The sequence below is a fragment of the Zingiber officinale genome, chromosome 10A (assembly GCF_018446385.1).
Source record: "Zingiber officinale cultivar Zhangliang chromosome 10A, Zo_v1.1, whole genome shotgun sequence".
NCBI classification, from domain to species: Eukaryota; Viridiplantae; Streptophyta; class Magnoliopsida; order Zingiberales; family Zingiberaceae; genus Zingiber; species Zingiber officinale.
In genome coordinates this window covers 1,820,999-1,844,998 of record NC_056004.1, presented here as the reverse complement: position 1 = coordinate 1,844,998, position 24,000 = coordinate 1,820,999, and the positions used below count along the sequence as shown (strand labels likewise).

General features: G+C 42.6%; 6 protein-coding genes across 6 annotated transcripts; 4 read left to right on the top strand and 2 right to left on the bottom strand.

Annotated features, from left to right (window-relative positions):
* The first annotated feature begins 6 nt into the window (after nt 1-6).
* LOC122027477 (photosystem I reaction center subunit III, chloroplastic-like) lies at nt 7-1,150 on the top strand. Its single transcript, XM_042586462.1, has 2 exons — nt 7-805; nt 989-1,150. The coding sequence occupies exon 1, from the start codon at nt 102-104 to the stop codon at nt 789-791; it is 690 nt and encodes a 229-aa protein (XP_042442396.1). The 5' UTR covers nt 7-101; the 3' UTR covers nt 792-805; nt 989-1,150.
* A 221-nt stretch (nt 1,151-1,371) lies between these two features.
* LOC122027475 (cysteine desulfurase, mitochondrial-like) lies at nt 1,372-3,195 on the bottom strand. Its single transcript, XM_042586458.1, has one exon. It carries the CDS (start codon nt 3,098-3,100, stop codon nt 1,721-1,723), a length of 1,380 nt encoding a protein of 459 aa, XP_042442392.1. The 5' UTR covers nt 3,101-3,195; the 3' UTR covers nt 1,372-1,720.
* Nucleotides 3,196-7,397: 4,202 nt separating this feature from the next.
* LOC122027285 (ergosterol biosynthetic protein 28-like) lies at nt 7,398-11,101 on the top strand. Its single transcript, XM_042586207.1, has 3 exons — nt 7,398-7,593; nt 9,147-9,353; nt 10,804-11,101. The coding sequence occupies exons 1-3, from the start codon at nt 7,479-7,481 to the stop codon at nt 10,872-10,874; spliced, it is 393 nt and encodes a 130-aa protein (XP_042442141.1). The 5' UTR covers nt 7,398-7,478; the 3' UTR covers nt 10,875-11,101.
* Nucleotides 11,102-11,227: 126 nt separating this feature from the next.
* LOC122027283 lies at nt 11,228-14,463 on the top strand. Its single transcript, XM_042586206.1, has 3 exons — nt 11,228-11,688; nt 11,793-14,008; nt 14,094-14,463. The coding sequence occupies exons 1-3, from the start codon at nt 11,580-11,582 to the stop codon at nt 14,169-14,171; spliced, it is 2,403 nt and encodes an 800-aa protein (XP_042442140.1). The 5' UTR covers nt 11,228-11,579; the 3' UTR covers nt 14,172-14,463.
* Nucleotides 14,464-15,203: 740 nt separating this feature from the next.
* Nucleotides 15,204-17,852, top strand: LOC122026086 (endo-1,4-beta-xylanase 1-like). Its single transcript, XM_042584721.1, has 4 exons — nt 15,204-15,320; nt 15,411-15,778; nt 15,858-16,035; nt 16,101-17,852. The coding sequence occupies exons 1-4, from the start codon at nt 15,282-15,284 to the stop codon at nt 17,778-17,780; spliced, it is 2,265 nt and encodes a 754-aa protein (XP_042440655.1). The 5' UTR covers nt 15,204-15,281; the 3' UTR covers nt 17,781-17,852.
* An 872-nt stretch (nt 17,853-18,724) lies between these two features.
* LOC122027775 (homeobox-leucine zipper protein HOX19-like) lies at nt 18,725-19,805 on the bottom strand. The gene is made up of 3 exons (XM_042586784.1): nt 19,323-19,805; nt 19,175-19,254; nt 18,725-19,077 (listed from the first exon to the last, which is right to left on the bottom strand). The coding sequence occupies exons 1-3, from the start codon at nt 19,701-19,703 to the stop codon at nt 18,837-18,839; spliced, it is 702 nt and encodes a 233-aa protein (XP_042442718.1). The 5' UTR covers nt 19,704-19,805; the 3' UTR covers nt 18,725-18,836.
* Nucleotides 19,806-24,000: the final 4,195 nt, after the last annotated feature.

The window sequence follows — 24,000 nt, the reverse complement described above, 5'->3', positions numbered from 1 at the left end:
TCTCCCTCAACAAGAGCAAGAGACGGATCAAAAGTTTGTGTGCCAAAAACAAACAAGACGTAGAGCAAAGAGAAGAAGTAGAGAGAGAGAGAGCAGGTGCAATGGCTTCCCTGTCGTCCATCCCCACCCTCTCGAAATCCCTCTCTCTGAAGCCCAAAGCTATTGCCTTTAAGCCTCGCTTCTCCTCCATCACTTGCTCTTCTCTTCCCCAACAGCCACACGGAGGAGAAGACTCCGTCGCCTCCTCCCTCAAGGCCTTCTCCACCGCCGTGGCCCTCTCCTCCATCCTCCTCTCCTCCGCCGCCGCCCCTCCCCCCGCCGTCGCCGACATCGCCGGCCTCACCCCCTGCAAGGAATCCAAGGCCTTCGCGAAGCGCGAGAAGCAGTCGATCAAGAAGCTGGAGGCTTCGCTGAAGAAGTACGCGCCCGACTCGGCCCCGGCGCTCGCCATCAACGCCACCATCGAGAAGACCAAACGGCGGTTCGACAACTACGGCAAGTTCGGCCTCCTCTGTGGCTCCGACGGCCTGCCGCACCTCATCGTCAGCGGCGACCAGCGGCACTGGGGCGAGTTCATCACCCCCGGCTTCCTCTTCCTCTACATCGCCGGCTGGATCGGCTGGGTCGGCCGGAGCTACCTCATCGCCATCAGGGGCGACAAGAAGCCCACCATGAAGGAGATCATCATCGACGTGCCGCTCGCCTCTAGGCTGCTCTGGCGTGGCTTCATCTGGCCCGTGGCCGCCTACAGGGAGCTCATCAACGGCGATCTCATCGCCAAGGACGTGTAACCTTCTTGACGAAGGTGAGATAGATAAATCTTTCCCCATCACATCCCCAAATATGCTTATTTTCCCCTGCAACAAACATTGTTTACTTCCATCGTTCTACTGGATGATGAAAACGCCCTGTTCTTCTACTAATTATAGATTTGATAGAATGGAATTCTAATGCGATTAATTGTTTCATTGATGCTTGCTTGATGCAGATAAATGCACAAGGAAAGGCGAATTGCTCAAACTCGGTTCATAATCGAAGAAAATTGTGTCCAGTGCTTTGTATTTAAGACTTATATCTCTGTGTATTTGTTATCACGCTTGTAATCTCATGTTTTAGAAAACCAATTAATTCGACTTTGAGACTTTCTCCAGCCAGAGTTCCTCGGAATTCATATATCATTACGTTTCTAGGTAGAAGTTCATGTTTGATGAAGTTACTTGATGCCACTGTTAGCGTACCGGTAATGAAGCATCAATTAAAGGTAAATTGCAATTCAGAGAACATACCGAGTAAATATGTGTTATTTCAACAAGAAAGCCAAGCTTCACCCCGAGCAAAATAAAGAAGAAACAAACACGATAGACAGCAATGTCCAACAAGCAAATTTTGAGTCAAATATATTATCACGCCAACATAGATCGGTGTCTACATGCCATGGATCTTTTACCACATAAAACCTTTTAAAAAACAGTAGGCAGATATTTAGTTCATACAAAACAAGAAAACTCCATGTGTGCTGAGAAATCATCACGTAACAGACTTTGACATACATCAGCATAGCAAAGATCAAGAGACAAAGGAAAACTGTGGAACCTGAATTCCAGCAGAGAACAAGGACAGCTTAAACACTGGTTCCTCAGAATTTGTAAAGTTGCTCTTTATCTTCTCTACACTTTCACCATTGCTACTTATATGTGAGCAAGAACATATTTCCCTACAATTAGTGTTGTGCCCACTGAATGCTCTTTATGTCGATGCCCTCCTTGACCATCTCATACAAAGGGCTCATCTCTCTCAACTTCTCGACCTGCTTCACTGTCATCTCTATTGCTTTGTCAATCTCGCCTTCGGTTGTGAACCTGCCGATACCAAATCGGATAGATGTGTGAGCCATGTCCTCGTCCACACCAAGGGCCCTCAGGACATAGGAGGGTTCAAGACTGGCACTCGTGCAAGCACTCCCACTGGACACTGCCACCTCCTTCAGCCCCATCAGCAAGCTCTCCCCTTCTACATAGGCAAACGAGAGGTTCAAATTCCCTGGATATCGATGTTCCAAGCTCCCATTCACCACCACTCCATCCAGCCTCGCCCTGACTCCATTCAAAAGTCTTTCTTGTAGTGCAGATATCCTCTTACTATCGTATTCCATCTCCTTCGTTGCAATCTCGCAAGCAGCGCCCATTCCAACGACAAGGGGGGTTGGGACTGTGCCGCTACGTATGCCTCTCTCCTGTCCGCCCCCACTCATTTGGGGCTCAATCCGTACACGGGGTCGGCGGCGGACATAGAGAGCGCCGACGCCTTTGGGACCGTAGATCTTGTGCCCGCTTAGTGACATGAGCCCAATCCCCATCTTCTCCACGTCGATGGGAATCTTACCGAGGGCCTGCGCAGCGTCGGTGTGGAAGACAACGCCTTTCTCACGGCAGATGCGGCCAATCTCCTCCAGAGGCTGCACGACGCCAATCTCGTTGTTGACGGCCATGACGGAGACGAGACCAGTGTCGGGGCGGATAGAATCCGCAAGGAGATCGAGATCAACGAGGCCGTCGGGGCGGACAGGTAGATAGGTGACCTCGAAACCATCCTGCTGGAGGTAGCGACACGAATCGAGAACGCACTTGTGCTCCGTCTGCGTAGTGATTACATGGCGCTTGCGGGCGTGGTGGAAACGCATGAACCCCTTGACGGAGATGTTGTTGGACTCGGTTGCGCCGGAGGTGAAAATAATCTCCTTCGGATCAGCGCCGACAAGGGCGGCCACTCGGGCGCGAGATGCCTCAACGGCAGACTCGGATTCCCAGCCGTAGAGATGGGTGCGGGAGTGAGGGTTGCCGAATCGGGCCAGGTAAAAGGGGAGCATAGCATCGAGGACGCGAGGGTCAACAGGGGTGGTGGCCTGCATGTCGAGGTAGAGGGGGCGGGCAGATATCTTGACGCCCTTCATCGATATGGTCCCGGCCTCGTCCTCTTTCGGCAAAGAGGACAAAGGTGTTTCCGACGCTGCGACGGCGGTTGCAGTGGAAAGGCGGCGACTGGGAGCGTTGGCGATGGCACGCCGGAGGAGACGAGAGACGGGGGAAGTCATGCTTGCCATTAGGGTTTCTCGATTCCAATTTGAGCGGAGAAGATAACGCTACAACAAAGCAAGTCGTGAATGGGCGATGAAAGGCGGTGAGACAGTTAGACCATGGGGAATGGTGGGGATTATAACGGCACGATGAGAGAGGCAATAGCGGATTAGCGTTGCGAATGCCCCGAAACTTTACCCACTATTGATCTATCCGGTTCCACATGAACCACAAAGCTCTTTTCGAATCATTGGCCGAGTAGTTATGTTGGTTCTGTCGGTTCAATGAAAAAAGTACGCCTGGCTTGGGCTCTTAAAAGAGGATAAATCTGAAATATTTTTTATTTTGAAAAAATAAGTTAATAAATTTATATATTACTTTTCGTGCATTCTTTAAATTGCCTACCAAGCCTTCACAAAACAATAGGTATGCCAAATATTGTTTCCTTTTCACTTTTCTAATCTAAATCGTAGTGCAGAATCTTATAAAAATTTGAAAGTGATCGATGTCGAATCATATGAAATTACAACCCCCTCCCCCCTCCTCATTATTATTATTATAAAAAATATATTACATTTTTTAAAAAATTTAAAAATACTCTTAAGGCTAATGGTTTGATAAATGAGGAATGGAAAAAAAAGATGGTTGATTTGAGGGTTTTATATTTATATATTAGTTTTATTTCTTATTTGTTGATAATTATTCATTTTTTATTGATATGATGATAAAGAGGAGCTCATTAAGTGTAGGTCAAAGGATGGAGATAACTGTCAATATCGAGGTCAAAGTCAAGGAGATCAGCGCTAGAGGACCAATGAGCTCACCAACAAGGGGTCGAGCGGAGCTCTACTGCAGTGGTCAATCAAACGAAAGCTTCTAACCGACAAAGGACTAGTCCGAGCATAACGCACGTACATCCAAGATTATGAGACACTCATCACGGAGCAGAGGACCATTGGGACGACTAAGCGTTGGTCAAGTCGGGCGATAATAAGCTACTATACGCAACCAACCCAAGGAAGAACAGCGGAGGTCGATCGATCGGCAAAGTCTCAGTCGATCGGTCACCCCGCTCGGCCGAACGATAGGATCATTGTCGTATCTCTCAATATCCTTTTGGTAGATCGTACAGCTGACACGCGACATGGTCAACAGGCGGATCGTACGATGGAAACTTCTACTGTATTGTCAGAAATATACATGTCTTGTTAAGGTAGGGTGTTAAAGGCACTTTCCTGACAGGTATTTTCATTGGATAAATTGGAGAGCGTGTCCACAATCAATTGGACAACGTGCTCATAACTCAAAGAACGGGCACATCACCCACCAAGGTACTATATAAAGGAGGTCCATACACCGACGAAGGTACGCATTATTCACTATCACACCTGTGTCAACTGTTGCTCCGTCTTTTTCCTCTTTCCAGTGATTGACTTGAGCGTCGAAGGGTTAATGTTAGGGACTCCTTTTCTGGCTCAGCACTAACGTTTCTTGTGATTGCATAACAGAGCGAGATCTACATCTAGTCAATGCAGCAGCACATCCCTAATTTATCATCTCCACGATTTTCGGATAGGATCACCCACTAAAACCACTTTATTGAAACTCATTCCCGATTAAAAAAAACACGTTGAACCCATCTTTTCCCACTCTTGTTTTTTTCTACTAAATCTCTCTTTTCTTTTTCCCCTAATATATTATATTAGTTACTGTCTCTTCTACCCTATCCACCGCTCGATCACCCTCAACACCACCGTCGTCCTCGTCGCCATCATCCCTGCCATCACCTTCACCGCCAACTTATCAAAACCCACTTCCTCTCTCTCTGTAAGTATTCCTTTTTTTTTTGTTTTCTCTCTCAGTCTCCCTTATTTTCTTGGCATCGTCGAATCTACATGATATATGTCGTGAAGCTTTGCTTGCCTAGCATGGAATATTTGTTTTTTCTTCTTTTGGAAAATTGGTGGTATTTTGTGAATTTATTCGCCAAGATCTCAGTGGTAGCTTTTCGTTCTTCAAAGGGATTGCAGTTTCTATTACAGTATCATCTTTGAACTCAAAATCACTTGGTGGATTACACCGAGTAAGAGAAAGAAGGAATTTTCGTTTATATTGTCATAGGAGTGAAGAATAGCTTTATCAAGCAAAGAATTCCTTCTCGCCATTTTTTTCTTGGGTCCTCTTTTAAAGAATCATTTCCCAAATTACTTGGACTTATATTTTCTACTGTCATTCTATCACTTCCATAAAAAGTGCATAATTAAACTACTCTGTTAATTGACTACAGTCAAGAACACACACACACACAAAGAAAGAAAAGATTATTACATTTGTGGGAGGAGAATCACTATCTTTATCCTTATCTTATTGACAATCATCTTACATTATTTGATCAACTACACTTGAGATATCAATAGATCAGTTAGAGCTCCAAAAGCTTTTGGAATTCTTTCTTCAATGCTTGTATTGATTTTTGGCTTTTGATATGAAATGTAGTAATCGAACTATGATATCTTGTTTGTAGGCTTACAAACAAAAAAAATGTAAACTTTTGGAAATGATATTTCAATATGATTACTAATTTGTGAATTACTAATAATATTTTCAATAGATACCTAATAACTAGGTGCATGGTATTAATTTTGTAATTACTCTATCAATTTATTTGTGTGTAGATTAAAATGGCTCGCCTATAATTAACTGAAGACACAAACTAAAGAAAATTTTATTGTTTCAACAAACAACCAATAATATACTGATTTTCTTATTTGTCATCTACTATGTAATCCTATCTTAGTATCTTTGAAATAAGGTTTATGAGATCAAAACTAAGGAAGAGAAAATTATTAGTTGAATGAGATGAATGTTTAGTTAATTAGTTTGATTATAACTGTGATGATGTTTGTATTAGTGAGTTTCGAATGAACAGAGATACTTTTAAAATATTGTGTGATATGATAAGAGATATTGGAGGGTTAAAATCTAGTAAGAATGTATCTATAGAGGAGGTTGTGATAATATTTATCTATACCTTGGCTCATTGTAAAAAAAAAAGTAAAACAATTAGTCTACTATTTTCACGAGTAGAGAAAATGTGAGTAGGTGATTCCATCAAATTCTTTATGCAATTATGAGATTACATGATATTTTACTTAAGAAGTCAAAGCCTATTACTCAAAATTATCAAGATGAAAGATGGAAGTGTTTTCATATACTTGAACAATATAATTAAAATATATATCACATTAATATGAAAATTTTAATTCTAAATATTGCTCAAAAATCTCTTTTGGAATTGGTAGGACTATCTAGGAGCTTTAGATGAGACATTGACTAAAGTTACACCAGCTATTGAAGAGAAGTCTTAATATCGCACAAGAAAATGATATATTTCAACAAATGTCTTAGAGGCTTGTTATCTAAATATGAAATTCATATATATATTACTAGGATAGGAGGGCTTAGCACACGATGGTTATATATGTACTTCAAAATGTAATTTCAAGACCTCATGGTCTAAGAGTCTCACGAGATACATCATGTTGTAGTTTTCAGTTTGCGAAAAAAATCTAATCTCACACCTGTGCAAGTTAACCAAAAGTTAATTTTTAATTTGAAAGCTTATTATTATTTGGTGGACTTTAAATACTGCAATACAAATGATTTTCTTAACCTAGTTATATACACAGTGTTTTGTCGGGATATTTTGAAGCTATTATTTTGTATTTATATGTTATAAACAAAGTATGTGATATTAACCTAGTTAATATACATCAGTTCCTAATATTTTGAAATATTTTATTTAGTTGACATAACTAAAAATTGGGAATAATTAAAAATTATATTTTAAATCATTTTTCTGGTAGACATTATTTGTTATAATGAAGACAATACTTTTATATAAAGTGTAATAAGAACGCATAAATAATATTATATAAAGTAAATAAAAATAAAAAAATAAAAGAATAAAAGGAACATCTCTTATCTCGGGATTGTTTAAATATTCAAATTTTAATGGAAAAGGTCCAAATCCTCACCTTAAATGACAAATATATATAATGTAGGGATTTTTTTAAAAAATAATTATTAGCCCATTACTATTCCCAAATAGGATATAACCAAATAACATCTTTTTTAATGATAGAAGTCCCATTAAAGTAATGATACTCATTATCATTCTCCATTAATATTATTCCCATTCCTATTCTCCTTGCTAAAGCAAACAGCCCTTATTGGAATGATTTGTGGGCCTTGGGCTCATTTCTCCTCTGAGCCCAAATCTGTTGTCTGATGTGTGTAGTTTATAGCGCCGAACATGGCTAGTTCACAAAACAGCGACTCTGCTGCCCTTTCCACTGTTCGTCTCTTTGCTCGGATCGAGGGTTCAGTTGAGGCTTGGGAGAGATGGAGGCGCTTGGGTGGTGGCTGATGCTGGTGGGATCTCTACGCCTCGCTTCAGTTTGGTTTGGCTTCTTCGACATCTGGGCGCTGCGCATGGCGGTGTTCTCGAAGACCGAAAGTATTTCCTCTCCTCTCTTCTATACTTTCCGCCTACGTCTGTTAGATCAGTTTCGGATGCTTTGCTGCCAATGGGTTTCCTGTGCTATGCTCCTTTTCCTGTCCGTGGATTATTGCAATAGGAGATGTGCTAGAGTAAATGGACACCGTTGCTCGCGGTATGTAGAGAAATCAAAGTCATGGATCTTCTTAGGGCCGAAAGTGATGTTTTGTGGCTAAGGAACTCACTATGAGCTCGTTTTTGTTTTCCTGTAAGTGATTGAGAGGTCTGTGAAATTGAAAGCGATTCTTTTGCCGTTCCTGATTTTGATCAAAGTTTCATTAGTTTTGATTTAGATTGTGACATTTGTAAAATCGCAATTAACAAGTACTCTTGGGTTGTAATTTCCTATGAGTGATCTGTCAGTATGGATGCTATTGTTGGGAGTTTGAGTTCAATCTGATGGAGTGATAACCAGTGATTTTGGACCCATGGCAAGTTGTTTATTCTTTTTCTTATGCAAAATTGAAATGTTTGTGGTTGGCAAAGTTTGTTGTTCAGTATGATGGAAGATCCTCTGGTTTAGTGGCCATTAGTCACTAGGTGATGGACATTCTGTCTCGCTAGATGTGAGTTGGTCCTTCATGAACCTAAACATTTGTAGCTTGCCTTATCTCATCTCCAGTATATTTTCCTAGCAAGAGTATCAATTATTGGAGGGACTCTTATGAATGGTAGGATAACAAAATTTGGGTGCATGGCAATGTGAGTAGTTACTCTTGCAAGATATTCTCTCAATGGAACAAACGGAGGTTAGTTGTGTCAATCACTTACTTGCCTGGACTGCTACATTTCCAACATAAACACGATTGTCTTGTCTACTCTGTCCAAGTATGTAGTTTTGTGAACTAAAGTAATATTACATAGCAATTTTAAAATAAATTTAGAATGTCTGGCGTAAGAGATAGATGGAGATTTTAGAAAACATCAATCAATGGAATTTTAAAATAAATGATATAGATCAATTTGAATATTATTACTAGTTGTATAGACTTGAATATTGAGAGACAAGATTGATGTATCAGATTCCAAATTATATATATATCCACACTTAGTGGGATAAAGGTTTGGTTGTTATTGTTGTTGTCATATAGATTAAGACTAATTCCCTGCTTAATCTGTATGGTTATCTGTTCACATTTATTTTCTCAGTATATGAATAAATCTTATTTAATGAAAAGCTCAAAACTTGCTGTGTCTGTATTTTAAGTCACGGCTATTTGTTATACTTGATCATTTTGACATGGTGGAATTTGAGTAAATAAAGCATTAGCACCTATAGAATGAAGTGTAACTTGAGTAACTTTGACCTTTTTATCCATTGCGTTTTTAGTTCCAAATAAATTGCTGTATCTCTATTTACTTTGGAAATATTTGTTTTTCATGTTCCAAATGTATTTGTTGAAAATAGTTTATGGAAGGAACTAAGAGTCCATTATATTACAGCAATTATTATTTGCAATAATACTAATAATACTGATTGTTTCTAATTGCAATGTTGGTTTTACATCTAGTGACCGATGTTCATGGACGGACATTTGGGGTTTGGACACTTCTGACCTGCACACTCTGCTTTCTCTGTGCATTCAATCTTGAGAACAAGCCTCTTTATGCTGCTACCTTCCTATCATTTATATATGCCTTTGGGCATTTTCTTACTGAATATTTATTTTATGACACAATGGCTGCATCAAATCTGACAACCGTTGGGATCTTTGCTGGTAGGTCTTCCTAATCTCTTTACTTTTATTTCACCAATATTGTTTGTTGCATTGCACTTATCCAATGTGGTTATTTATATATTACATGATTTCCTATTTTGGCATACGGTGCATTGGTTCCCCTAAAAGTTTCATGTTTATAATCTGTTTTAGATGATCTTTGTTGGGATCAAGTGGAATTATTTTAGTTGGTGTACAAAATTTTCTATGAAGGAAATACTTACCCCTTTACACGCATATATCAAATTTTTGGATAAGGATGCTTTTGAGTTTTAACAGATAGCTTTTTAGTTTGCTTTAATTGTGATACCTTGTTAATTGGGGTGACAAGGGAACTACAACATCAAGTGTTGATTGAATAATTCTTTGGAGCTACTTGAATAGATCATAGATGTAAGTTGCAATTTTAATAAAAATTACAAGTGAAGTTATATAAGATTAGCCATATGTAGACAGAGTAGACAAGCCAAAAACAGTATGTTCTTTGCAAACTTTCAAATTTTGTTTCATGTCAATCGGCATGAGTCACATTTTTGTTCTCCCCATCGACTACCATGCGAAGAGCCCCAAATCCTATGGACTTCGTTGTGAGTTCATCCTTTGTCTACGAATGAGCAGCGATCTCATCCTTCATCGGGAGCTCATCTTTGTCATGAACAAGAGGCAAGTATCTTTCGCAAGGAGTCAAGGACCGAACATTCCTATTTGAGCGCCCATGCTTTCCTCGTTTGAACCAACAATGACACTCCCTAGTCACTCAAGCTCCAAAAGTTTCTACCCTAGTCCTGAATGCCACATATCCTCTTCCAGCTTTAGCAATGCATACTTCACCCATTGTCAGCACATAATGGTTAAATCGTTAAAAAACTATTCTAGAATACCTGAATGTATCAGTATACTTGTTAACACCTTGAAAGTACTTTTTGAAATGCTGATACATGAATTTTGATACATTGCATAATTTGAAAGTAACATATTAATCCAACGCCCACCATCATGGCTCCTACTATTTGTGGAGACGCTTCCTGAGCCTATAAAAATTTATAGAAAGATTTTTCTTGTTATTAGTCAGTTTTAAGAAACTAAAATAAGTTGCATTTCAATTATTATGCCTATATGCAGAAAGGAAATGTGGAAATTGCTGAAAAACTTGATTGTAAGAGAATGCTAATGTTTGGAATAACTACTATTAGAAAATGATAATGACAGTCCGTGAGTTTATGGCTCTCAACTTTCCCATCACACCATCAATTTGTGACCAGATTACTCAAGGAGTTCAAACTTTAGCTTCTGATGCCAAATATATTCATCAAGCTCCAAGCATTTACACATTACATAGTTCGATTTTTAAAGTTTTATACATCATCAAGCACCATATGAATAAGGATTCAACATTCACATGTCTGATTATGTTGGCTTACATGACTTTCCTTTTTGTTTTTTCCTTTAGGGACGTCAATTGTGTGGATGTTGCTACAATGGAATGCACATCAACCAAAGGACATCACAAAGAGTGATTGATATCAATATAGGTGCCATCGGCACCATCAAGTTATCGTTCCCCTTATCAATCTTGGCCAGAGTGTGTTTTGGCATCTCCGACCTAAAGATCTATTTTCCTTGTTATCGTTGAGCTAATATGTGACAATCACCTGACAACTTAAGCATTCATGCTTAAAACTTTGTTGTTCTCCAAATTGCTTAGTTATAAAACTGCAGACATGATTATGAAATCATTTATCTAGAAATACCGATCTACTATAATTGATTGAAGAATTTTAGCAGATGATTTTCGTAGTTAAAATTTATAGATTTACTTCCATTTAATATTAGTTATGACAGGTATATCATCTCCAGATTAGAGCGGGGAAACGGTCGGATCTTCACTACCAACGGTCGAATGCGGGTCCTCGATTTAAAGTTTAAAAAAGCCAAATCTCAACGGTCACGTATGATTCGATGTGAAGCAATGCAGTAACAATATTTGATTACCCACTGCCTACCCGCCTCTCTAGTAGCTTTGGAAAATCGGTCCCGGTAGTTCAGACATACCCAACGCCTCACAACGTATCTTTAGAATTAAAGTGGAAATAAATATAGCCGTTACAATGTCACTTGATTTTGTGCCTTCTTTATTTCACCACCTTCCTGATCTCCCTATTACGTAGCTACAGAGAAGGAAAAGGAAAGAGAGAAGAACTCTTGCGTTCTCTAATCTCCGTTCTCATGGCTGCAACATGTGCGAGATCGCCTTCTCCCAATCCATCAAGGCCAAGAACACCCGACATGGCCATCTCCAGGAAGAGCTGCTCCTCCATCCCATCATCCTTCACCGGTAAGATACCGCAACCCACTTCTTGATTCACCCTGTTTAATCTGACTACATCTTTAGGAGGGAAAGTTTTAATCTTTGGTGTGTTTGTCGATCATCGATCGCAGAGTCCTCCCCCCTGAGGAATCACTGTTGCCGATCGCCTTCCCCGACTCCACGTGCGTCTGCTCACAAGGAGAACGAGAGGGACTTCAACAGAGCCTCCAGGCCGATGGCCACCAAGGCGGTGTCTTCTTCTTCCTCCAAATCTGGGGGAAAGAACTTCATGTCTCCCACGATCTCCGCCGCTTCTAAAGCCGTCACAGCGTCTCCCAGGCGGAAAATTCTTGCTGAGAAGAATGAGGCAGCCGTCGCATCCTCCGTCCGATCTTCTCTCTCATCGCTTCCTGATGAGTCTCCGGTCATAATGGAGGAGGCTCCTGCTGAAAGGGAAGTTGGTGCCGGCCCTCTGTTAAATCAAAATTTGTGGGAGGCTGGTGATTCATCAGAAATATGCAGCGAGCAAGAGGATGTAGAACTCGAGGTCAAGAATCATCGAGTCTCTGGTGCGCTATCCTCCCCCTGCTCATTCTCTCGGTCAACATCCACGACAACAGCTGCTATTGCTTCTTTGGATGCTGATCCAATTCTTCCTCCTTATGATCCTCACACCAATTACCTCTCTCCAAGGCCGCAGTTCCTTCACTACAGGCCGAATCCACGCATCGAGCAGTATTGGCTTGATGAGAGTGGATTAATTGAGGTGGGTGACGGCAAGCGTCTAGAGGATAGCTTTTCATCTGAGAGCTGTGATAACTCAGAGGAGCAAAATGAGGAAGAAACGTCCTCTAATCTTCAGAAGGAATGCGAGGACGTGCCCGCCGCCTCTGATGAAGAAGATATTGCTGCAATCCGTGCTTCTGAATCTGAATCCAAAATCAAATCGAGCGGTGTAGGTCGATCATTTTTGAAATATACCTTTGCTTCCTGTCTCCTTGTCTCTGTCATTGCTTGCCTACTTGGCTCCTTTGGAGGATATCCTGTTCTGTCACCTACAGTATTGAAACTCCCAACAAGTAGACAAGCCATCGATCATTTGCATATGAGTGAATATATATCTGCTGTTAATCTTGCGGAAGTGTGTCGGAGATTGGGTCTTTGGTCATTTGAAGCTGTTGCTTATCGTACCAGAGTGAATGCCATGCCCAGGCAAGAATTTGGTCCCATTTTCCTAGCTAATTTTACATCCTCAAATTTAGAGCAGAGATTAGACATAATCCATAGTGGAACAGTTCCAAGCAACGAGCTGATTAGCGAGGAGACTGGAAAGGGGCAGCCTTTCAGTGTTCCATTAGACTATAGGACTGAGAGTAGTGAAATGGAGCAAACTTATCTGAAAGTTGATGTACCATTAGAAGATGAGGCCGTGAGCAATGAAGTGGACACACCTTTTGATGGAGCTATGGAAATACTTGAATTAGACGTTCCATTAGGAGAGCCATGGGATGAAACATTGGCCGGCCATGAGAGTGGTGATGCAATATATTTAGCCAAAGATTTGGATGAAAATGATGACACTTTGGAGGCAGAAACTGGGCCTGAGCTTCACCAAGATATGGAAAAATCTAGTCTTTCTGAGTTTGAGAGTTTGGAGAAGACTGTCCAGGATGATAGCAACAAAATGGAAGTGCGTGGAGTTGATGATGAATATGAGCATGTTGTTGAGGTGAAACAGCCCAGAAATGGACAGGATAATCCTCCTGTTTCTGCGATTGAACATGAAGCGGCGGAAAGTCAAGTTGATAGTGCGAGTGTATTCTCGGCTTCTCAAACACAGTGTTCTATTGCTGAGGAGACTCCTTTGGCATCGAATGATGAAGGGATCCCTAGTATTCATGAGTTGCATGCACTTTCAGCCTATACAAATGATGGTAAAGTGGCAATAGGGTTATGCTTGGCCATTCTTCTGCTTGTTGCATCTATTATGTTTTTTATTATGAAGCAGAAGAAGCCCACACCTTCAGTGAATGAGCTTGAGGTACCAAAAGAAAAGGAGGTGCTCTCTAAATCTGCATCCGGCAGTAGTGAGAGCTACGGACATGCTAGAGGATCACCTTATGAAAATACCCCAGTGGATACACTGTTAGCAGAATCTGGTCCTTTGGAATTTAGCAGCAGCTTGAGGCAAAGCACCTCTATCCAGCATAGAACCACTAGCAAGAACAACGAAGAAGAGACTTTAAGCCACGAGAAGAGAAGGCTGAGGAGGGATTCTACAGTATCTTCCTCTTCAATGTCTTATGGAAGCTTCACTTCATACGAGAAGTTCTCTGCTAAAAAGAAGGTAGCTGTTGTGTTAGATAGATAGTCTTGGGTTCCGTCAGGCATCAATAAGTTTATTTTGATCAATTCTTGTTCCTATTGTACAGGGCATTAGAGATGACGACGAGGTGGTTACTCCGGTGAGAAGATCAAGTAGGATCAGGAACCAAATTGCTTCTCCATGAGGAGATGATGAGACTCTTCCAATGACACTTACATTCAAGTTTGGATTGTTTAGTAGCTGACTTTGCTAATCTGCATTCATTGACGTAACTTTAGTCTACAAACATGCTGTGAGGTAGGTAGTTGATGAGGCCAGCTTTGTGCTGTTCTTTAGTTTGGGCTTGACTTGCGTGTTTGCAAACTTTCATATATGTATTCCCTGGAATTAACAGCACTAGGAAAAAGACCTTTGCTTGTGTTTCTACTGAATATTTTTTTCACAATGTTAATTGAATCTTGATTGTGTTATCTGAAGTGAATGCTTATCTGAAGTTATTCATAGTTCACCAACAACCTGGTGATGCTTGTTGGTGAACTAACTGGTTGTTGGTGATGAATAATCCTCTTTAGTCCAGGCATGTCCTCGACCATAGAGAAACCTGATGATGAGAAAATACTAAGCCGTTCTTGAGATTAGCATCAAATGACGAAAGCTGATCCTTATAGAGTGTAGCTTAAGGAAAGCAGAAATCTCATGTCCTAACGATCTCTATTTTCTAGTGGATTTTGTTGAGAAAGGTGAAAGGCGTGCCGACTTTAGCAGCTATGGGTCATGATTGATGAAGGAGAGCTTAATTCGAAGCATTTCCCTGTAAACCTTTTAATTAATGTAAATTAACCATCAAGCGTTGAAGTAAATTTTAGTGATGCACTAGATCTATCGGTGTAGCATAAATCAGTTCCCTTGATTTCCAAGGCTCTTTCAGGGCAATGACCCGCCCAGTGCCTTAGAAGTTTCATCATATAGAACGCACTATTTCAACAAGCCGCGCAAGAATGGAATCGCCATAAAGAACACAATTGCAAAGAAATCTGGCACTTTAAGCAAAAGCATATGTTGGTTAAGTTTTTTTTGTTTTTCTTTTTTGAGAAAACAATCTCATACCAGATTATCCACTCAGATCAGAGATATACATGCTTAAACTTGAGAGAATGTTCAAGTTAATTAGCTTGCAATTCCAGTATGATTCTTTCACCTTCTCGTGAAGTGTATATATTCCATCTGGCTTCAGGACTTGATATTATAATAGCAGAGCGCTCGAAGCTCCTCCTCTAAAAGTTTGCAAGATTGCATGGCTGCTGATTCGAGCCATCGTGGATTGGGTTCGGAGGTGCTTCCTTTTATCTCCAACCTCTCGAACGATAAATAGATTTTACATTCATCAAAGTTTTTGATTAATTTGGTTGTGTACTTGTGTTAGTTATTGGTACAGAAATCGAACCTACTTAGCTTGAACGATGATGGAGATCAGAACATTATACTGAACCCGAGCTTCGACGACGGCCTCAACAACTGGTCGGCGAGAGGATGCAAGATCGCACTCCAGGAATCGACGGCCACCCGAAACATGCTGCCGTTGAGTGGGACGAAGTACTTCGCCGTGGCGACCGAACGCACTCAGTATTGGAACGGGATTCAGCAGGAGATCACCGGCAGAGTCCAACGCAAGCTCGCGTACGACGTCGCCGCCGCCGTTCGAATTCAGGGCAGTGCTACTGCGGCGGACGTGATCGTCTCTGTCTACGTTGAAGGAACCAATGGCCGCAACCAATTTGTCCGTGTAGCAAAGTGAGTTCATGCATTAGATCTTAGGTTTATGTGATGTCACGGTTCCTCAGATTTGAAGATGGTGATCTTGTGGTTTCAGATTGCAAGCTTCGGACAAGGATTGGGTGCAATTGCAAGGCAAGTTTCTCCTCAGCGTCTCCATTTCCAAAGCTTTCGTATATATCGAGGGGCCTCCCGCCGGCGTTGATCTCCTTGTGGACAATGTAGCAGTCAAGCCCGCCGAGAAGAGCCCTCCACCGTCGCCTCCAGATTTCTCTGTTCGTATTTTTTTTTATTCATTAATTATCGGATTTGAAGCATCAAAATGTAATTTTTCTCGCAGAATGTGGTTTACGGCGTCAATCTTCTCGAGAACAGCGATCTCACCGACGGGCCCGGCGGCTTGAGCGGGTGGTTAGCCATCGGTTCCTGCAAACTGAGCGTAAGCCCCGGCGGCGCGCCGCGCATGCTTCCTCCCATGGCGAGGGAGTCGCTGGGCACGCGCACGCCCTTAAGCGGGCGGCACGTTCTCGCTACCAATCGCACGACGACATGGATGGGGCCGGCACAGACCATCACCGACAAGCTGCAGCTGCACGTCACGTACCAGGTCTCTGCTTGGCTTCGCGTCGGCTGGAGCACTACTAGCATTGCGCAAATCGTCGGCGTCTCTCTCGTCGTGGACGGGAAGTGGATCAGCGGCGGCCAAGTGGAGGTCAGCGACGGAAGATGGTACGAGATCGGGGGTTCGTTTAGAATCGAGAAGCCGGCGTCGAGGGCCTTCATTTCAGTAGGCGGCGCTTCGGCTGGAGTCGATCTCATGGTCGCAGGGCTTCAGATTTTTCCGGTGGATCGCAAAGCAAGATTCAAGCACCTCAAGAACTTAACCAACAAGGTCAGGAAGCGGGAGGTGGTGCTTAAGATCGCCCCATCGGAGTCCGGCGACGGCATTCCGCCAGGATCGATAGTTCATGTGAAGCAGAGCAAGAACAGCTTCCCGTTGGGCACGTGCATCGAGCGGATGAACCTGGAGAACGAAGACGTGGTTGCCTTCTTCGTGGAGAACTTCAACTGGGCGGTGTTCGGCAACGAGCTCAAGTGGTACTGGACGGAGCCGCAGCAAGGCGTGATCAACTACGCCGACGCCGACGACCTCCTCGCCTTTTGCAAGCAGAACGGGATCGAGGTTCGAGGCCACTGCATCTTCTGGGAGGTGGAGAACGCGGTGCAGAGCTGGGTGAAGTCGCTCGGGAAAGACGACCTCAACGCGGCGGTGCAGAACCGGCTCAACAGCCTGCTCACCCGATACAAAGACCAGTTCCGGCACTACGACGTGGACAACGAGATGCTCCACGGGTCGTTCTACCAGGACCGGCTGGGGAAGGAGGTCCACGTGAGCATGTTCAAGACGGCGAGCGAGTTGGACCCGGCGGCGACTCTGTTCGTGAACGACTACAACGTGGAGGGGGCGGCGGACACGCGGGCGTCGCCGGAGGCGTACATCAGGCAGGTGCTAGACCTGCAGGCAGGGGGAGCGCCGGTGGGGGGAGTCGGGCTGCAGGGTCACGTGAGGGCTCCGGTCGGACCAATCATAGCAGCGGCCGTGGACCGGCTGGGGGCCGCGCTGGGGCTCCCGGTCTGGTTCACGGAGCTGGACGTGCCGGCGGAGAACGAGTACGTGCGGGCGGAGGACCTGGAGGTCGTGCTGCGGGAGGCGGTGGCGCACCCGGCGGTGGAAGGCGTGATGCTCTGGGGGTTCTGGGAGCTGCTCATGTGGCGCGAGAAGGCGCACCTGGTGAACGCGGATGGGGAGGTGAACGAAGCCGGGAGGAGGCTGCAGATGCTGAAGGAGGAGTGGCTGTCGCATGCCCGGGGGACGGTGGACGAGCAGGGAGAGTTCAGGTTTCGCGGATTTCTCGGCGATTACACGCTGGAGATTCTCACGCCGGCGGCGAAGAGGCTCTCCCAGGCGTTCACCGTCGAAAAGGGCGACACCACTCTGGCGATTAACATAACCTCGTAGAAGAAAATTAATAATATAAATTTGTATTTAATTCTATCATTAAATCAAATAAACAATAAACATTCATATTGGGCCGCAACAAATTGGATCGGGTTTGGGCTTGGGCCGAGGCTTCACCTTACATTATTAAGACAGTGACTTGCATTCAACGTCACTTCGTACAGCAATCTGCGTCGAGATTTTGACTCGCTGAGCAAGAAAATGGACATGGAGGATCTTTGGATTCCACGGCACTCTTTACGGTTTCCCATCCGCAACGTTGCCTAGCCCTACTGTTTCTGACTGTTCAAGTCATTAGCTTTCCTTTAGATTGATGAACTTGTCAGAGAAAATAGCATTCTCGCAATTATTCATGCCGCTGTTCGTCGACCTAAAATTGATAGCAAACACTGTTCAAATATTAGCTAACGTTAACGACCTCAACTCCAATTTCATTTCCCCGACAGAAGTAGACAAAAACGAATAGACTGCCTAAAAGATTAGGCCAGGACCTAAAAGATTAGTAGGACTGTTAGTGCCTTTTCCGTTATTTTAATTTATCAGAGGGGCTTCGGTCCGAAAGTGAGTGAAGAGAACACACTTCATTATTAATCGAGTCCCTTTCAGCTCCACCCACAATCCGATCCACGTTCACAGCTAGCTAGCTCGCTCGCTGGATCCGTTTGGATGGATAAGAACAAATCGCCTTGAATCCGACAGCCCTCCAACCACTTCAATAAATGCACCCGACTCACTCACCGGCGTGTCGACGTTGCTTATAAGGACGATCAGATTGCAATATTCGCATCAGCAGCTGGTGCAATTAACAGTCGTGGCACTGCCGCCGCCGTGCTCTCGGCATTGGCATTGCATGACACCTAGCCTCGATGTCACAGGTGCCGTGTAAACATACGATTGCACATTGCATTTGATGAAAGATGAACAGCAGGCACGAGGCTGCGGATAATTAGTCGAACGGAATTTCTTAATTAATTACGTCTTCGTAATTTCACAAGTGTATATGAACTGGAGATCCAGATCGTGCGTGTGTATACTCAACAATATTTATGCTACGGCCTACGTGCATGCTGCGGAGGAGTGCTGGGCGAAGGGGTAACAATATTTCGCCGCCGTCACGTGTCCTCCGCCGGAGACGCTGGAGTCCACCTTCTTGCACGTCGGGCACATGGTCGGCGGCGGGGGTTGCATGGATTTGAGTTCCTTCAGTTCACTGCGCAGCCTCCGGTTCTCCTCCCTGAGTGTCCCGCACCACTTCTTCAGAAACTCCAGCTCCACCTCTGTTTTCTTCGTCTTCGTCCTTCGAAATTCATTAATTCATTAATTGATTACTTAATTAATCGAGCTAGCGAGCATGTGAATTATATTAATCGATGGAGAGAGTAAACTGATCTGACCTCGCCCGCCTATTCTGGAACCACACCTCCACCTGCCTTGGCCGGAGCTTCAGTTGCTTTGCCAGAGCTTCCTTTTGTTTCTGTGGACGATTGAATTAATTTACAGAGCACTCGATCGGAATCTTGCTTTGCAAGTAAATTGACGAACCGGATTGAGAGTGGCGTGCTCCTTGAACTTGTCCTCCAAAAGCGCGGACTGTTCCTTGGTGAGCCGGAGCTTCTTCCTGGCGCCGGCTCCGTCTAATAGTTCCTCCTTGGCGTGTCCTCCGGCGAGGGAGGACGTCATGCTATGATCAGGAGGAGGAGGAGAAGAAGAATAAGAAGGACCCGCCGCGTAGCCGGCGTCGGTGGAGCAGGGGAGCCCGAGGGTGAGAGAAGGCTCCGCGATCGTCATCGTCGTCGTAGACTGATCTGACTTTTCAAACTTCAAACTACCGCCGGCGCAGGGCCGTGGACGAATTTTGCTGACGGAGAGATCATGGGAGGTGATGAGGTTGAGAGAAAGGCGATCCGATCGGTCGTCGTCCATGGCAATCGGCCAGACGGCCGATCGATCGATGGATGGATGGTGCAATTGAGATTTGAGAAGGAAGCAAGACTCGAATTGAGAAGAAGAGGTGAGAAATATATAATGGTGTATTAAATAAATACAAAGGAAAGGTGGTAATTAATTGGAGCAATATGATATAATTAAGTTGCAAATATTGGATCTTTTCCAAATTCAACAAAGTAAACGTAATTAATTAATTAATTAAACCTTCTAAAGTCTAAACCATGCCCGACTGTAGCTATTTATGGCTAATTAAATCAAATTAATTCCTTTTCATCAATTAAATTAAGAGCCACGAGAAGAGATCTCAATAGCTGCAGCTGTAGACAGTTAGGGTTATGCACGAGCTTAATTAGTGGCCAAAGCAAATAGGAAACGCAAGTTGAGATGAGAAAGAGATAGAGACATAGATTGATATGATCGGTCGAGAGACCGAGAGGAAAGAAAATGAGTGTCTTCTTTTCTCACCTAAGAAATGATATCCATATACGTTGTCTTATGTATAATATACCTACCACCATTTAATCTGTGGCATAATGCTCAATGAAACTTGTTCATCCATAATACGAATAGATCATCATCAAAATATTCAGTTCCTGTCGAGATCATGGTCTGGTGATGGCGAGTCGACGGGAGGCAACTGCTGAGGAAGCGATCTTGAATACTTCAGTCGTGAAGAGAACGCCTTAGATATCTGTAACATTCAACTAGAGGTTAGAATAATCGCCGAGGTTACCACGTTGACGTTCAAGTTAGTACTGGAGCTAGGGAAAGGTAAAAATTATGGAGAAGTAGAAGAGTTTAGATGATTATGTGCGTGTACCTACCCCACGAGAGTAAGCGGCTTTATATAGGGTTGCAGCTGTGTCTTTACGTTACTCATACGTTTGCTCACGTCATCAAGAGGAAACGTCTATGTTGCCCACATCTTCCATGAGAAACGACTACTGATCCTGTCTGAAAATCATGAAGAAAGCTAACTAGAGATGTAGCTTCTTGGTTGACTACATGTAGACTTTGCTCTACTCTTTAACACAAGAAACATTAGTGTCGGAGCAGGGAGGGGCCCCGACATTGGCCCTCCGACACTCAAGTCAGTCACCGGAACGATAGAAGAAAGAGGAGTAACAGTGAAAGCACAAGCATGGATAATAAATAACACATATCTCCGCCGGTGCATGGATCTCTTCTTTATATAGTGCTCCAGTGGGCGACGTGCACACTCCTCAAAGCACGGGCACGTTTCCCCAACCATCCTATGAAATGATACGTCAAAAAAGTGTCTCTAACACTATACCTTAACAAGGCATACAAATCCCTAATGAAACAGTAGAATTTTCCGTTGTACGATCCACCTATTGATTGCGCCCTGTTGTCAACGGCATTACCTCCCAAAGGGATATTAAGAGATACGAGAATGATCCCATTGTTCAATCGAGCGGGGTAGCCTCTCGGCCGGGACATCTCCGCTCGGTCAACCTCTGTTGCTTTTCTCCCAGTGACTTGGTCAGTAGATTGTTTTCGCCCGACCGGACAAACGCTCCGGTCACCTTAACGTTCCTCCATTCTGTAATGAGCATCTAATGTTCTTTCCGTAATGCTCTTAGCTGGACGGGCGTTCTGCTCAGACAAGTCACTTGGCAGATGGACACTTCAGTCTAGATTGGCGGCTGGAGTCGATTTCCGCTCGGCCAACTTTGGTGGGACCATTGACCATCGTTGACTACGGTGACCACCTAGACTTTGACTTCCACGTCAACTGTTGTCAGTGCATTTGACCTGCGCTTGGTGGGCCTCTTTTATCGCCGTATCAACTATGTATCCACGTTCTCTAGGGAAAACGGTACAACAAACTATGTAGATTATAAGTCCCAATAGAGGATGACCGAGTTAAAAGAGTATGGTAAATTGAGTCAAAGAGGTCATTGAGTAGAAGGAGTCACGTGACTAAGTTGATCGAGTCTAGTGAACCGATCCGAAGACGTTTATGTTGGTGCAATCGACTTAGATTTGATCGGTACAATCATGATTTTGATGTATGTGACAAAGAGTTTAAGTTAGGCTTTCATATGTATTTTTTATGTGTTTGAGTCATGTAGGACTTGGTGAAACACATGAGGAACTTGATGCGGGCAAGTTTCGGAAGCTCATTCCAGGGCTCAAATCCTTGAGTCAGTGAAGGATGGTGTGGAAGACATCTGAGGGACTGCTGAACGAAGAGCAATGGAGTGGAGCCGAGGAAAGTAGACTTCAAGGCAACGTGAAGGATAGGACGAAGATGAGCCGTGGGCTCGGGTGCATTTGAGAGACGAAGGCCGAGGAAGAGGGTTTCAAGGGCGACTCTGGAAAGGATGAGTGTGAGTGAATATAAGGTACCAATCAATTGGTACTTGGACCAGTCGACTAGTCCAAATTCACGAAGAGCACATAAATGTTCTGTGCTCGTCGGTTGCGAAGACCAGTCGACTGGTGTTGACACCGGTTGACTGGTATATGGCCGTTGGCAAAAAAATGAGTTCTGCAGAGAGTCGTTGGCTATGTAACGACTACATCAGTTGACTGGTCCATATACCAGTCAACTGATGCCGAGATGAGTTGATATTGTGATCAACTATCTCCTCTTATTTAAGGAGAGCTTTGGGCATGAATGAGGTTACTCATGCTTGTTGAATAACTCATAAGTTTTTGCCCAAAGCTTCTAAGTCTTTTCTTTCTCTCCAAACCTAAGTTTCATCTTGTAAAGAGGAAGAGACCATTATGAGAGGTTTGTTCCATCGAGAAGGGGATAGTTCTAGCTGGAGATTGTCGGAGAATAATCCACCGAAGGATTAAGGGATCGTCCACCTCAAGGACAAGCCGTGAAATATGAGCAAGTAATTTTCGAACCACGTTACGTCGAACGTGTTAACAGTTTTATGTTCTTTTTACTTATTATTTTCATTTATTTAGTTTGTATTTCTGCTTGCACATTAACTTTATAGAGAAGTAATCAACTTGAAGTATCTAAATTATTCAACCTCCTTTTAGTCGGCTACACGATCCTCAATAATTTATTGACCAAGTAGGAGTAAGATGATCAATATGAAGGAGTTGGGGGACTAAAATCAGAGTCAAGTGATTACTTTGACTTTCGAACCTGCTTAACTTTTGACTAAGATCTTTAACCTGGCTACGTCAAATATGTGTTCTTATATCCACCACATTCCATTCTAACAAAAACTTTCGTCAAAACATTATTAATTTTTATTATTTTTATGCCATAAATCGTGAGATTTGATTTTTTAAAAAATGGTATAGTAAATTTAACCCTTTTTTTTTAATAGGTTAAGTTTTGGTGGATCTATATTTATGACCGTAATAATGCAATTAAATTAGTTAAGAATGAAAAAGGTAGGACGTACGCCATTAACAACATTTATTCCGATCCTTCTTTTTCACTTTAATTTGATTCATGTTCTCAATTAATGGGTATATCATTATAGAGAATTAATCGATTAATAATCAATGTGTTTAGTGTGTGCCATTTGTCTCTTTGTTATTTTATTTATTATTCTTTGTGTTTTTTTTTACTTTTCTATCGTAATTGTTACATGTAAATAATAAGACAAAGATTAATACAAAACGACTTTATTTAACTTCTATCATCATTCTAATCTGATAATTATTTTCCATAGACGAACTAAAAAAAGAAAAACTCAAGAATAACATTGCCAATTACAATCATTTTACTACTATTTAAAAAAAAACTCTAATAACTTTTTTAACAAATAATGTTTAAACCACCATCTACCATTTGATATTTTTAAACCTAATCACATGTTATTTAATTTTCTAAGAAATAATTAATTATTAAAGTTGTGATGATGATAAAGTAACCGCCATTCCACTATACCACTTTTCCTTTTATCTTTTTTGACTAATATTTCACTAGATCTTAAACACGTTATTATATAATTAATCTCCGATTTCATGCTATAAATTAACTTGGATATCGATCTCGTGGAAGTGGGCAGAGTCAACCGGGGCCATTATTACAATATAATTTAGTCATAACAATTACCGATCAACATTAGGATGTCATTAACCGTAACATCTTGTTGTCTAGCAAAACAGTAATTCAGATGTATACACAAACAATTGTCAGTGATATATTGGAGATATTAATATCATTAAAAACTAATTAGTATTATAAATCATACTCGTTATGATGTAACTAATGCTCTCATGGATATAATAATTATATATATCAAAATTACTGAATCAAAAGTTAAAAAGT